Here is a 15,975-nt window from a genome sequence, read left to right as displayed (position 1 = left end):
ACCAACCATTGAAGCATTCTCTTTGATAGTCTAGACCAGAAGTGGGGAATTCCCGGGTTTCTGGCACGCATGCGTGCGCGATGATCAGGTGCTTTGGAAAATAGCTTGACCCCCTTCCTCCTCTCTGTGGCAGCCCCTCCAATATTGGAAGATGCTCTCCTGTCTCCCCTGGTCCTTCTCTTCACTAGACTAGCCGTGCCCAGTTCCTGCAACCGTTCATCCTATGTTTTAGCATCCAGGTCTGCTTTGATCATCTTAGAAAGAGTCAGATGAACAGAATTGGAAGGGACCTTGTTGATCATCTAGTCCAACCCCCCACACAAGCAGGAAACCCAATTCTGAGAGATGGCACTCCAGTCTCTTCTTGAAAGCTTCCAGTGATGAAGCTCCCACAACTTCTGAAGGCAACTTCTGTTCCATGGGTTGATTCTTCTCACTGTCAGAAAATTCCTCCTTATTTCCAGGTTGAATCTCTCCTTGATCAGTTTCCATCTATTATTCCTTGTCTGGCCTTCAGGTGCCTTGTAAAACAGGTTGACCCCTTCCTCTCTGTGGCAGCTGCTCAAATATTGGAAGACTGTTATCCTGTCTCCCCTGGTCCTTCTCTTCACTAGACCAGCCATGCCCAGTTCCTGCAACCGTTCATCATATGTTTTAGCCTCCAGTCCCCTAATCATCTTTCTTGCTCTTCTCTGCACTTTTTTTAGAGTCTCAACATCTTTTTTATATCGTGGCGACCAAGGCTGCATGCAATATTCCCAGCGTGGTCTTACTAAGGCATTCTAAAATGCTACTAACACTTCACGTGATCTTGATTCTACTCCTGTGTTGATGCAGCCTAGGATTGTGTTGGCTTTTTTGGCAGCTGTAGCACACTGGTGACTCATTACTTAAATGGTGATCCACTGGGTCACTTAGACCCCTCTTACAGTTACTGCTGTTGAGCCAATTCTTGATTGCCACGAACATCTAACTTCCTTTCCTCTCTTGGAAGTCTTTTCAATTTTCAGCGCACCGCAAATGTAACACAAGACGCCCAAAATATCCAACTTTGCAGTTTCCTGGGAACTGTCTGGGTTTAGTTGTCTAGGACAGAATGATTTAACATCTGGATTGTTCCTTCTTAATCATGGTACCTCAGTCTCAGACTGGCCCCTGACGCAAACCCTCCCTACTTTCGGCCGCCCCCACAAGCACTAACAGTACTCCAAGTTCTACTTCGGCCAAAATTAATTTCCTCTGCGGTGAAAAACATAGCTGGATTGAGAAGGACTCTCACTTCTCTTAACCCTATGGCTTAATTTTGGATGCAGATAATCCTTGATTGACGACCGTTAAGTGAGCCTGCCATTTTGGTCACAAGTCGTGACTGTCAGGTTTCGATGTCATCTCAAATAAATTGCACTCCCAAACAATTCATCTTTGCTGAAATATTCCATTTATTGAGTACGACAGATCTGGCCCCAACTTCGTCGTAGCCGATACTAACCCTCTGACCCCCAGACCCTTCCCTTTCCGTTCCCCAATTCTCATCTTCTCATTGGCCATCTTCCAAGCCAGTCTCCCTAGCTTCTGACCTCAGCCCACAGGAATGTCCCCCTCCCATCCCATCTCCTAGGGGATATTATCTACAGAGAAAATAAGTAGGTGAAAAGTCAAGCCTCATCTTTTTTATGGCAGCATCAGAATGCTGACAGTGACGGTCGTTAAGTAGGTCACCATCTGACAGTGCCTGATTTTACAACCTTTATGTTGATGGTCATTAAGTGAAGGCCACAATCTTTCTTCTTCTTTCTCCTTCTTCCTGACATTTCAATTCCTCCCAATTTATTTTTGTCCGACAGCACAGATAGAGAACCATCCAGATCAGAAGTGGGTTTCAGCAGGTTCTGACCAGTTCTGGAGAACCGGTAGCGGAAATTTTGAGTAGTTCGGAGAACCGGTAGTAAAAATTCTGACTGGCCCCGCCCCCATCTATTCTCTGCCTCCCGAGTCCCAGCTGATTGGGAGGAAATGGGGATTTTGCAGTAACCTTCCTCTGGATTGGGATGGGAATGGAGATTTTACAGTATCCTTCCCCTGGAGTGGGGTGGGAATGGAGATTTTACAGTATCCTTCTCCTGCCACGCCCACCAAGCCACGCCACGCCATGCCATGCCCACCAAACCACACCCACAGAACGGGTAGTAAAAAATTTTGAAACCCACCAGTGATCCAGATGTTCGCTTTTAACAGAAGGACAGATTTGGAAGGGACCTTGGAGGTCTTCTAGTCCAACCCCCTGCTCAGAGGAGGAAACCCTTACGATTTCAGACAAATCTCTTTTTTAATCTGACTGGCCCACTCCTTGTTGTTTCGTTTCCTCATTCCGTCCTTCTCTTTCTCTCTTCCCTCAATTTCCAGGCATCTCTGTTTTATTTCCTCCGGGATCCGAATCCAAAGAAAACAGGGCTTGTTAAGTGGTTCCAGCTGAATTTGGGGAAAGCAGCCTATTTTGGGGAGGCAGGGAGGAGGGACGGGGTGTTTTCAGAGAGGCCGCTGAAGGACGTGGTTCCCGCTCCTTGTAAAAGGAGCCATCACGGAGCTTCAGATGTTCATCGCGTCCCATTGCAACTTTCTTTCTTGAGGAACTTTGCAACGGGAAACCGTTGGCCAAGATCTCAAGAAAGAGAACTGCAACTTAAAACTGATTAAAATAGAAACACTGGCCAGACTTTTTTATTTTTATTTTTCATCAAGATGTTTAAATGTACAGTCTTTTATCCATCCTTATACATTGTTTGTTCATCTTCTTCTTTAACTTCCATTAGGTCATTAATTAATTATTTGTTCGGGTCTGCTCTTTTACCATTTCCTTCTTTTGTTTTACTACACCCTTTCCTTTTTCCCCTTCCCTTCTTTCTCCTCCTTTCTTTCTTCTTTCCTCATTCCTCCTCTCCTCTCCTTTCCTACTTCCTTTCCTCTTTCCCCCTCTCCTCTCTTCTTCCTCCCCTTCTTACCCTCTCTCCTGCTCTCCTTTCCCCTTCCTTCTTCCTCTCCTTTTCCCATTCTCCTTTTCTCTTCTTCTCACCTCCCAATTCCCCTACTTTCCCCTCTCCTCCCCTCTTTTCCATTCCTTTGTTCTTTCCTTTTTTGATTCAATCTGAGATGGTATTCGAGCAGACCCGATTTCTATTTACATACGTCTCCATTTCCAATTTCATTTTTTACTTTACTATTATTCCTCTAGTATTCCTGTACATTTTTTAATCAATCCATGTATCATCTGGGTATAACATTTGTGCTATCATCTTCAAAGTTTACCATTGTTTCTTAAAATACATATTTATCTTTCCTTCTTTCATTTAATTTTAATATACTACGCGCCCTACAAAACTTTTGAATCCACTTCAACTGAGTGTTGGATTTCTCAACACAAAAATCCAGGCACCCAAGTGTCGTTTAGAGAGTGAGATTTCTCCAGCAGGATTTCACATTTGGCCCCTTCCACACACACCCCTCCCCGACCAGTGGTAAAATCCAATTTTTTTTTACTACCTGTTCTGTGGGCATGGCTTGGTAGGCGTGACTTGGTGGGCGTGGCAGGGGAAGGATACTGCAAAATCCCCATTCCCACCCCACTCCAGGGGAAGGATACTGCAAAATCTCCATTCCCACTCCACTTCAGGGGAAGGATACTGCAAAATCTCCATTCCCACTCCACTTCAGGGGAAGGATACTGCAAAATCCCCATTCCCTCCCCACTCCTGGGGCCAGCCAGAGGTGGTATTTGCCGGTTCTCCGAACTGCTCAAAATTTCCACTACCGGTTCCTCAGAACCTGTCAGAACCTGCTGGATTTCACCCTTGTCCCCAACCCACAACTTTTAACGACTGCTCAGAAGCAACCTCCAAAAGTCTGCAGAAAAAAATCACATCAAGATCAACGTTTCCTACAATGCACAGTTGATCAGACTTCTCAGTTGCAACTTCTAATTTTTTTTTTTACAGTCATCCTGCTTTTCAAGCAGGGCAGAAAGTGTAAACAGAATAACAGAATTGGAAAATTACAGATTAACAGAGTTGTAGGGGACCTTGTAGGTCATCTAGTCCAACCCCCTGCCCAAGCAAGAGACCCTATAATAATTCTGACAGATGGCAGTCCAGTCTCTTCTTGAAAGCCTCCAGTGATGAAGCTCCCACAACTTCTGAAGGCAACTTCTGTTCCATCGGTTGATTCTTCTCACTGTCAGAAAATTCCTCCTTATTTCTAGGTTGAATCTCTCCTTGATCAGTTTCCATCCATTCTTCCTTGTCTGGCCTTCGGGTGCTTTGGAAAATAGTTTGACCCCCTCCTCCTCCTCTCTGGGGCAGCCCCCTCAAATGTTGGAAGATGCTATCCTGTCTCCCCTGGTCCTTCTCTTCACTAGACTAGCCAGGCCCAGTTCCTGCAACCGTTCAGGAGGTTGGACTAGAAGACCTCCAAAGTCCCTTCTAAGTCTGTTATTCCATTCCATTCCATTCCATTCCACTCCACTCCACTCCACTCCACTCCACTCCACTCCACTCCACTCCACTCCACTCCACTCCACTCCATTCCATTCCATTCCATTCCATTCCATTCCATTCTATTCTATTCTATTCTATTCTATTCTATTCTATTCTAAATATGCTAACATGAGTCCAGGTTGATGGACTCAGTTACAGCAACAATGAGGGCCTATTCGAAGACCTAAAGGACCAGGTTAGGAACAGATCCCTCTGGAGAAAACCTATCTATGTGGTCACTAAAAGTCAACAGAGACTTGATGGCATATAATCAACCCAATCAATCTCCTTTGACAAGTCCACAATGTTGGGAAAAATGGATGGAAAGAGAAGAAGGCACCCATCAGCAAGTGGAAGGACTCAATTGCAAGTCAATGGAGACACCGTTCAGCCTGGAAGAGTTGAGCTCTATGGTTGCTAAGAGGAGACACTGACTTGATGTCATCTAATCAATCAATGTTGGGAAAGAGGGAAAGAAAAAGGATGACCAGGAGCTGAGTAGATGGATTCAACTACAGTGATGATGGGGAGATTATTGGAAGACCTGAAAGACCAGACTAGGGACAAGACTTTCTGGAGAATGCTTAGAATAGAATAACCGAGTTGGAAGGGACCTTGGAGGTCTTCTAGTCCAACCCCCTGCTTAGGTAGGAAACCCTACACCACCTCAGACAAATGGTTGTCCAACCTCTTCAAAAATTTCCAGTGTTGGAGCATTCACAACTTCTAGAGGCAAGTTGTTCCACTTATTAATTGTTCTCACTGTCAAGAAATTTCTCCTGAGTTCTAAGTTCCTTCTCTCCTTGGTGAGTTTCCATCCGCTGCTTCTTGTCCTGCCCTCAGGTGCTTTGGAGAATAGCTTGACTCCCTCTTCTTTGGGGCAGCCCCTGAGATATTGGAAGACTGCTATCATGTCTCCCTTAGTCCTTCTCTTCATTAAACTAGACATACCCAGTTCCTGCAACCATTCTTCATATGTTTTAGCCTTGAGTCCCCTAATCCTCTTCGTTGCTCTTCTCTGCACTCTTTCCAGAGTCTCAACATCTTTTTTACATCGTGGCGACCAAAACTGGATGCAGGATTCCAAGTGTGGCCTTACCAAGGCCTTATAAAGTGGTATTAACACTTCACGTGATCTTGATTCTATCCCTCTGTTGATGCAGCCCAGAACTGTGTTGGCTTTTTTGGCAGCTGCTGCACACAGCTGGCTCAGATTTAACCGATTGTCCACTAGGACTCCAAGATCCCTCTCACAGTTACTACTATTGAGCGAGATACCACCTATATGGTACCTGTGCATTTTGTTTTTCCTTGCCTAAATATAGAGCCTGATTTATGGGATTGCTAAGAGTCAACAATGACTTATGGCACCTAATCAATCATCCATCAATCTGAAGATAGAGTTCCTTTCAGAAGTCCATAATGTTGGGAAAAGTAGAAGAGAAGAGGATAACCAGGAACAAGAGCCTTGGTAGTACAGGGGTTTAAGGCACCCTGTTATTAAGCTGGTTATTAAGACCAGCTGCCTGCAATTACTGCAGGGTTCGAATCTCGCCAAGGCTCAAAGTTGACTCAGCCTTCCATCCTTTCTAAGGTGGGTAAATTGAGGACCCAGTTTGTGGGGGCAATAAGCTGACTTTGTATAAATATACAAAAGGATGAAGGCTATTGCTGAGCACATTGTAAGCCGCCCTGAGTCTTCGGAGAAGGGCGGCATATAAATCAAATAAAAAAAAAACAAAAAACAAGGGCAGGACAAGAAGAAGCAATGGGTGGAAGCTGGTCAGATCCAACCTTGAAATAAGGAGGAATTTCCTGACAGGGAGAACAATGGAAGAGTTTGCTTTCAGAAGTTATGGGTGCTCCATCATTGGAGGTTTTCAAAAAAACATTCAACAACCATTTATCCAGGATGTCCCAAAGGTGTCCCCAAAAGTCAACTGAACTTTGATTTTCCCTGAAGACGTTTCGCTTCTCATCCAAGAATTTTGACTGAATATGAGGAATGGAAAGATTTATATTCCTTGCAGTCAGCTTGCAGTCATCTTAACGACCAGATGATTGCCAAGAATATAAATCCTTCCCTCCTCCACCATTCACTCAGAACTGAAGAAGCTTCTTGGATGAGAAGCGAAACGTCTTCAAGGAAAAACGAAGTCCAGTTGTCTTTTGAAAAAAAAACCACTTTTGGGACAACCATGACCTGGATGATTGAGAGTCTACATAGACCAGGGATCTGCAACGTTAAACACTCAAAGAGCAATCTGGACCCGTTTCCCACAGAAAAGAAAACACCAGGAGCCACAAAACCCTTCCCGTGCCTGACTATTTCTTGAGCGGCCACAAAACTAGCATATGTAGTTGAATTAAACGTTCTATTTTCTTCTGAAACTTTTCTTTTCTTGGATTTATCCATGGTTGGCCTACTGGAGGTTGGAAAGCTCAATACATGGTGTGCCGGCAGGTGTCGCATATTGGCGGTTGTGACGCATATTTTGAGTAACAGGGAGCCACAGCAGAGGGATGAAAGAGCCACATGCGGCTCCAGAGCTGCAGGTTGCTGACCCCTGAAATAGACATTTGTCCAAGATGGAATAAGGACTCCTGCCTTGAGCAGAGGGATGGACTAGAAGACCTCCAAGCTCCCTTCCAGGACTACGGGTCTATGATTCTATCACTCAGAACAGGGGTGATGGGGGCACCATTTGGGAGATCTGAAAGACCAAATCAGGAACACATCACGATGGGGAAAAAAAAACTTCTCTGTGGTTGCTCTTTGTGAGTTGATGGTACATAATCAAACCAACATCGCCTGAGTGATTGAGAAGAACTTCGAAAGATGTGCTGAACGCAGCCAATATTAATCCAATCTCTTTGCCAACAGTTGACATAAATATTTTGTTTTAAACCCTGTTTCCCAGGATGGAATTAGTACCGTGTTTATATAAAGTGCCATGACGGGGGGAAAGAGGAACGGACAAGTATGGGATTGCAATGAACCCCAAATCTGTTCTCAAATTTTCACAAAGTTCCCTCAGGATCAAACCACTCTGTTTTGTGTATTGTTGCTGGACCACCAAGTTGTTCTTGATTTTTCTTTTCTTTTTTTTTTTTTTTAAAATGTTCTTATTTTTCTTGTTCATTGTTTATTTTGTCTCTGATTATTCATCCGGCATTTTAATTTTTTTATAGTGAGGTTACTATAAGCCACCCGGAACAGTTTGGAATTGGGTGAGGCCTAAACTGAATAAAATAAAAATATTAAAATAAAAATAAAAATAATAAAAATAAAATAAAAATAAAATAAAATAAAATAAAATAAAATAAAATAAAATAAAATAAAATAAAATAATAAAATAAAATAAAATAAAATAATAAAATAAAATAAAATAAAATAAAAAAATAAAATAAAATAAAATAAAATAAAATAATAAAATAAAATAAAATAAAATAAAATAAAATAAAATAAAATAATAGAATAAAATAAAATAAAATAAAATAAAATAAAATAAAATAAAATAAAATTTTAACTAGGTGATCTCATCTAGTCTACATTTCAAAATCATTTTGTTTTCTTTTGTTTTTCTTTAGGGCTAGAGAATCTGTCAATCACAACCTTATCATTTACCAAGAAAGTTAGGGGCAATAGCAATAGCACTTAGACTTATATACCGCTTCACAGTGCTTTACAGCCCCTGTCTAAGTGGTTTACAGAGTCAGCCTTTTACCCCCAACAATCCAGGTCCTCATTTGACCGACCTCGGAAGGACGGAAGGCTGAGTCAACCTTGACCCTGGTGAGATTTGAACTGCCAAATTGCAGGCAGACGGCAGGCAGCAGAAGTAGCCTGCAGTACTGCACTCTAACCACTGCGCCACCATGGCTCTGGATTTTTCTTAATTTTTCTTGGATTTATCCATGGTTGGCCTACCAGGGGTTGAAAAGCACAATAAATTTCATGCCAGCGGGTGTCGCACATTGGCGGTTGTGTCACATATTTTGAGTGACAGGGAATTAACCTGCAGCAGGGGTGAAATCCAGCAGGTTCAAATAGGTTCTGGAGAACCCGTAGCGGAAATTTTGAGAACAGGCAAATGCCACCTCTGGCTGGCCCCAGAGTGGGGGTGGGAATGGAAATTTTGCAATATCCTTCCCCCAGGAGTGGGATGGGAATGGGGATTTTGCAATATCCTTTCCCTGCCATGCCCACCAAGCCACGCCCACCAAGCCACACCATGCCCACCAAGCCACGCCCACAGAACCCATAGTAAAAAAAAAATTGGATTTCACCACTGGCCTGCAGTACTGCACGCTAAACCACTGCACCACTGCAGCTCATATGACTTATGACTTAACCATGTGACCAGACCTGATTTTACTCCCATTTTTATGGTAGTAGTTTATTTATTTTTTATTTATTTTAAATTTATATACCGCCCTTCTCCCTGAGGACTCAGGGCGGTGTACAGCCAGAATTTAAAAAAACATAAAATACAAATATTAAAAAACAATTAAAATATATATAAATTTGGCCCAAAATTAAAAATACAAACCAATTAAAACATTTAAAATTTCTTCTTAAGCCAGCCCGGCTTGCTGGAAAAAGTGGGTTTTAAGGGCACGGCGGAAGGCACTAAGGTCTTGGATTCTCCTTATCTCTGGGGGCAACTGATTCCAGAGGGTAGGTGCCCCCACAGAGAAGGCCCTGTAGTTAAATGAGCACTTCGGTTGTTCAGCAAATGTATTATTCACCATGGAACGGTTTTTACTAGAAACCGGAAGTGAACAGCAGTTTCCAAGCAAGGACGTTGAAAATGAACGTCACGTGACGAAGGGACATTGCAAACATCCATAAACTCAGGCCAAAAATGTGATCGTGTGCCAAGGAAGGAAGGACACTGGAGCTCTGGAACCAGATCGTCCATAGCTGGAAAGGTATTGAAGGTTTTGAACGTTGGAGAAGACTCGTGAAAAGACCACGGAGAGACCAAAAAAAAAAAAAAGGGGGAAGCCATGGATCGTTGGATCAACCCAAATTTCTCACTTGAGGCACAAATGACAAGATGCATTTTGGACACACGATGCTGAGGTTGTAAAAAGTGTGCAGAGTAGAGCAAGAAAGATAATTTAGGCTCTGGAGGCTAAATCATAGGATGAACGGTTGAGGGAACTAAATATGTCTAGAACAGGAGTCAGCAACCTGCAGCTCTGGAGCCACATGTGGCTCTTTCACCCCTCCGCTGCGGCTCCCTGTCACTCAAAATATGTGTCACAACCGCCAATGTGCGACGCCCACCAGCACGTGATTTATTGAGCTTTTCAACCCCTGGTAGGCCAACCATGGATAAATCCGAGAAAAGAAAAGTTTCAGAAGAAAACAGAACATTTAATTCAACTACGTATGCTAGTTTTGTGGCCGCTCAGGAAATAGTCAGGCACAGGAAGGGTTTTGTGGCTCCCGGTGTTTTCTTTTCTGTGGGAAACGGCTCCAAATGGCTCTTTGAGTGTTTAAAGTTGCAGACTCCTGCGTCTAGACTAATGAAGAGAAGAATTAGGGGTGACATGATAGCAATTTTCCAACATTTGAGAGGCTATCCCCCAAAAAGAGGGGATCCACCTATTCTCCAAAGCACCGGAGGAGAGGAAGTAATGGATTTAAGAACATTAACGAGAGATCCCACCAAGAACTTAAGGAGAAATTTCCTGACGGTGAGAACAATCAACCAACGGAAGAGTTGCCTTCAGAAGTTGTGGCTGCTCCATCACTGGAGATTTTCAGGAAAAGACTGGACAACCATTTGACCGGAATTGTATAAAGACCCCTGTCTTCAGCAGGGGGTTGGACTAGAAGACCTTCAAGGTCCCTTCCAGCCACCTCACAGGGTTGCTGTTACGGGGAAAACAGGAGGAAGAAAATGTGTTGGGTATGTACGAGATCGCCTTCTGCCACCGGTAGCCTCCCACCGGCCAATACGATCCCACAGAGAGGGACTCCTCAGGGTGCCGTCGGCCAGACAATGCCGACTGGCGACACCCAGAGGGAGAGCCTTTTCTGTGGGGGCACCTGCCCTCTGGAACGAATTGCCCCCCGGGATACGGAGGATTCCCGACTCGCGCACCTTTCGCCGTGCCCTTAAGACTCTGTTGTTCCAACAGGCCGGGCTGGCTTCGAATATGATTTTTAAATTGGGTTGTTTGCCAATTTTTAACTTTGTGGGCCAAATTTAATTTAATTTCGTTTTAAATTGTTTTTACATTTTGTGAGTTTATTTTGTGTGTTTTAGCATGGCTGTACCCCACCATGAGTCCTTCGGGAGAAGGGCGGTATAGAAATGTAATAAACTTTATTAATAAATTTAATAAAAAGGCCCTGGATAGCTCAGCAGACTGATAGCATTGTGATTAAGACCAGCTGTCTGCAATTACTGTAAGTTCGAATCTCTCCAAGGCTCAAGGTTGACTCAGCCTTCCATCCTTTCTAAGGTAGGTGAAATGAGGACCCAGTTTGTGGGGGCAATAAGATGACTTTGTATAAATATACAAAAGGATGAAGGCTATTGCTTAGCGCATTGTAAGCCGCCCTGAGTCTCCGGAGAAGGGCGGCATGTAAGTCAAATTTTAAAAAAAAGAAAGAAAGAAAGAGAGAGAGAAAGAAAGAAAGAAAGAAAAAGAAGGGAGGGAGGGAAGAAAAAGAAAGAAGGAAAGAAAGAAGGGAGGGAAGGAAGGAGGGAAAGAAAGAGAGAGAAAGAAAGAAAGAAAAAGAAGGGAGGGAGGGAGGAAAAAGAAAGAAGGAAAGAATGAAGGGAGGGAGGGAGGGAAAGAAAGAGAGAGAGAAAGAAAGAAAGAAAAAGAAGGGAGGGAGGGAGGGAAAGAGGGAGGGCCTGGTGGCTCAGCAGACTGAAAGCATTGTGATTAACACCAGCTGTCTGCAATTACTGCAGGTTCGAATCTCGCCAAGGCTCAAGGTTGACTCAGCCTTCCATCCTTTCTAAGGTAGGTAAAATGAGGACCCGGTTTGTGGGGGCAATAAGCTGACTTTGTATAAATATACAAAAGGATGAAGGCTATTGCTTAACGCATTGTAAGCCGCCCTGAGTCTCTGGAGAAGGGCGGCATATAAATCAAATTAAAATAATAATAATAATAATAATAATAATAATAATAATAATAATAATAATAATAATAATAATAATAATAATAATAATAATAATAATAATAATAATAATAATAATAATAAACTAAACTAAACTAACTAAACATACAAAGGCTGGGTATGAATAAATAAACAATCCACTCAATCTCATCAGCCACTTAGAGTCATCCTGTGGTGAGATGGGTGGCATATAAATTTAATAAACAATGAACGTTGGGAAGGCAAGTGAAATACAATCCTTTTTTGCTCTCCTGCCCTCATCCTGCTACTTCTAAAGCTCAGGTAGCTCAGCTGATCCAGGTGAGCTGCAAGAGATCTTGGAAGTGAGCCAAGTGCCTTCTCTTGCCCCTCCACCCCAACAGGTGACTCAGGTAGATGCCCCAGACAAGGCTGATGAACCCCACCCCCTCAAATCTTTCAGATCCTGGTAACAGAATAACAGAGTTGGAAGGGACCTTGGAGGTCTTCTAGTCCAACCCTTCTCAGGCAGGAAACCCTACACCACTTCAGACAAATGGCCGTCCAATCTCTTCTTGAAAACCTCCAGTGTTGGAGCATTCATAACTTCTGGTGGCAAGCAGTTCCACTGGTTAACTGTTTTCACTGTCAGGAAATTCCTGCTTAGTTCCAGGTTGCTTCTCTCTCCTCGATAAATTTCCATCCGTTGCTTCTTGTCCTGCCTTCAGGGGCTTTGGGGAACACTTATTCTGTCAGAACTGAAGAAGCTTCTTGCATGAGAAGCGAAACGTCTTCAAAGAAAAAAATAAGAAATTCCAGTTGCCTCCTGAAAAAAACACCTTTGGGACAACCATGACTTAGATGACTGAGAATCTCTACAGACTTTGGAGAACAGGTTTTTTTTTTTTTTTTTTTTAAAGAAGAGATTGGACAACCACTTGTCTAAAATGGTATAGGGTTTCCTACCTGAGCAAGGGGTTGGACTAGAAGACCTCCAAGTTCCCTTCCAATTCTATTATTCTGTTATTTTTTCCTTGATTAGTTTCCACCTGTTGCTTCTTGTCCTGCCTTCAGGTGCTTTGGAGAATAGCTTGACTCCGTCTTCTTTGGGGCAGCCCCTGAGATATTGGGACGCTGCTATCATGTCTCCCCTAGTTCTCCTTTTCATTAAAACAAGACACAGGAAAAGTTTTTTTCCCCTGAACGCCATCACTCTGCTAAACAAATAATTCCCTCAACACTGTCAAACTATTCACTAAGTCTGCATTACTATTAATCTTCTCATCGTTCCCACCACCCATCTCCTCCCACTTATGACTATGACTGTAACCTTGTTGCTGGTATTCTTACGATTTACATTGGCTGTTTCCTAATATGATTTGATTGCTTATTTGTCCCCTATGACTATCATTAAGTGTTGTACCTTAGGATTCTTGATGAACGTATCTTGTCTTTTATGTACACCGAGAGCGTATGCACCAAAGGCAAATTCCTTGTGTGTCCAATCACACTTGGCCAATAAAAAATTGAATTCTATTCTATTCTATTCTATTCTATTCTATTCTATTCTATTCTATTCTATTCTATTCCATTCCATTCCATTCCATTCTTAGACATCCCCAGTTCCTGCAACCGTTCTTCATAGGTTTTAGCCTCCAGTCCCCTAATCATCTTCGTTGCTCTTCTCTGAACTTTTTCCATCTTTTTCTTCTAAGCAGGGGGTTGGACTAGAAGACCTCCAAGGTCCCTTCCAACTCTGTTATTTCTCCTCTCCTCTCCTCTCCTCTCCTCTCCTCTCCTCTCCTCTCCTCTCTCTATTCTACACTCTACACTCTACTCTACTCTACTCTATTCTTTCTGTATTTTATCCTATCCTATTCTATTCTGTATTCTCTCTTCAGTATATTCTTCTCTTCTCTTCTCTTCTCTTCTCTTCTCTTCTCTTCTCTTCTCTTCTCTTCTCTTCTCTTCTCTTCTCTTCTCTTCTCTTCTCTTCTCTTCTCTTCTCTTCTCCTCTCCTCTCCTCTCCTCTCCTCTCCTCTCCTCTCCTCTCCTCTCCTCTCCTCTCTCTATTCTACACTCTACACTCTACTCTACTCTACTCTATTCTTTCTGTATTTTATCCTATCCTATTCTATTCTGTATTCTCTCTTCAGTATATTCTCTTCTCTTCTCTTCTCTTCTCTTCTCTTCTCTTCTCTTCTCTTCTCTTCTCTTCTCTTCTCTTCTCTTCTCTTCTCTTCTCTTCTCTTCTCTTCTCTTCTCTTCTCCTCTCCTCTCCTCTCCTCTCCTCTCCTCTCCTCTCCTCTCCTCTCCTCTCCTCTCCTATTCTACTAGACATCCCCAGTTCCTACAACCGTTCTTTATACATTTTAGCCTCCCGCCCCCTAATCATCTTCGTTGCTCTTCTCTGAACTTTTTCCATCTTTTTTGTTTAAGCAGGGGGTTGGACTAGAAGACCTCCAAGGTCCCTTCCAACTCTGTTATTTCTCCTCTCCTCTCCTCTCCTCTCCTCTCCTCTCCTCTCCTCTCCTATTCTATTCTACTAGACATCCCCATTTCCTACAACCGTTCTTTATACGTTTTAGCCTCCCGGCCCCTAATCATCTTAGTTGCTCTTCTCTGAACTTTTTCCATCTTTTTCGTTTAAGCTGGGGGTTGGACTAGAAGACCTCCAAGGTCCCTTCCAACTCTTCTCTTCTCTTCTCTTCTCTTCTCTTCTCTTCTCTTCTCTTCTCTTCTCTTCTCTTCTCTTCTCTTCTCCTCTCCTCCTCTCCTCTCCTCTCCTCTTCTCTTCTCCTCTCCTCTCTTCTCTTTTCTCCTCTCCTCTCTCCTATTCTATTCTCTTCAACTAGACATGCCCAGTTCCTGCAACCATTCTTTATACGTTTTAGCCTCCAGCCCCCTAATCATCTTAGCTGCCCTTTTCTGCCCTCCTTCTAGAGTCTCAACATCTTTTTTTTACACCGCGATGACCAAAACCGAATGCACTACTCCAAGTGTGGCCTGACACCAAGGCATTATAAAGCGGTATTTAACACTCCACGCGATCCTGATTCTATCCCCCTGTTGATGCAGCCTCTGTGAATCCCACCTGCCCCCTTTCCGTCCCCTGTCTCCTCCCCCCCCCGTTGCTTTTTTTTTCAAAAACTAAGAATAAAGATTACCTTCATGAGCCATTGAGTGTTATTTTCCAAAATCCTCTCCAGCTGCTGGACCTTCGGGGCGGGCTGGCCGTCGCCCCCGGGAAAGGGGTCCCCGGGAGAATCCCGCTGCAGGGCGTTGATGCCCAGAGGGTCCCCGGGAGGTTGGCAGGGGGGAGGGTCCGCTTCGGGCAGGACGAAGGTGTAACTGCAGCGCCCCTGCTGAACGCGGTGGGCGCGGCGGCGGAGGACCCCCTCGCTCGCCCGCCTCTGGCTGCCCTTCGCCCCCCGGGCTGCCAGCAGGGCACCGAGGGCCAGGAATGCCAGGAGGAAGAATTGCATGGCGGCCAGGTGGGGGCCGAGAAAAGCCCACCCGCTCCCTCCCCGGTCCTGAAAAAGTGGGCTTTTCTCGGCTGAAAGTCTCCGCTGCAGCCAGCCCCGAGGATGCGAGAGTGGGGCTGATGCCAGCGGGGAGGGCTGCTCTACTTCCTTCTGTGGGTCAGGCTGATTTCCCCCCCACCCCTTTCTCAATGCATTCACGTTCTGTAAAATTAGAACTTCCTTTCTCCCTCTGCCCCTCCTCCTTTCCTCCCCCCCCCCTTTTTTTTGACAGCCCCCCTCTTCCTTAACAAGTCTGGGTTTTTGTTTTTTTTTCTTTTTAATCATCAGGCGGGTTTCAGGAGGTATGAGGTCACTCCTGCAAAGAGGAGGAAGAGGAGGAGGAGGAGGAAGGAGGAGGAGGAAGAGGAGGAGGAAGAGGAGGAGGAGGAGGAAGAAGAGGAGGAGAAGAGGAGGAAGAGGAGGAGAGGAGGAGAAGAAGAGGAGGAGAGAGGAGGAAGAAGAGGAGGAGGAAGAGGAGGAGGAGAGGAGAGGAGGAAGAGGAGGAGGAGGAAGAGGAGGAGGAAGGAGGAGGAGAAGACGAGGAAGAGGAGAGGAGGAGGTGGGAGGAGAAGAAGAAGAGGAGGAAGAAGAGGAGAAGAAGAGGAGGAGGAGGAGAGGAGAGGGGGAAGAAGAGAAGGAAGAGGAGGAGGAGAGGAGAGGAGGAAGAAGAGGAGGAGGAAGAGGAGAAGAAAAGGAGGAAGAGGAGGAGGAAGAAGAAAAGGGAGAGGAGAGGAGGAGGAGGAGAGGAGGAGGAGGAAAATAGGAGGAGGAGGAGAGGAGGAGGAGGAGAAGAAAAGGAGGAGGGGGGAGGAGG

At 44.4% G+C, this 15,975-nt stretch overlaps 1 protein-coding gene across 1 annotated transcript in view; it reads right to left on the bottom strand.

Annotated features, from left to right (window-relative positions):
* Window positions 1–15,338, bottom strand: part of ANGPT4 (angiopoietin 4) — a 48,598-nt gene extending 33,260 nt beyond the window's left edge. Inside the window, exon 1 of the mRNA XM_087888981.1 lies at window positions 14,805–15,338. Within this exon, the coding sequence (XP_087745107.1) occupies window positions 14,805–15,122 (318 nt within the window). The 5' untranslated portion in view covers window positions 15,123–15,338. The remainder of the gene's footprint in view (window positions 1–14,804) is intronic.
* Window positions 15,339–15,975: the final 637 nt, after the last annotated feature.

The sequence above is a fragment of the Pantherophis guttatus genome, chromosome 3 (genome assembly GCF_059756535.1).
Source record: "Pantherophis guttatus breed Tessera chromosome 3, ASM5975653v1, whole genome shotgun sequence".
Taxonomy (NCBI): domain Eukaryota; kingdom Metazoa; phylum Chordata; class Lepidosauria; order Squamata; family Colubridae; genus Pantherophis; species Pantherophis guttatus.
The sequence above is the reverse complement of the archived record's forward strand: the minus strand, read 5'-3'. Positions and strand labels throughout refer to the sequence as shown.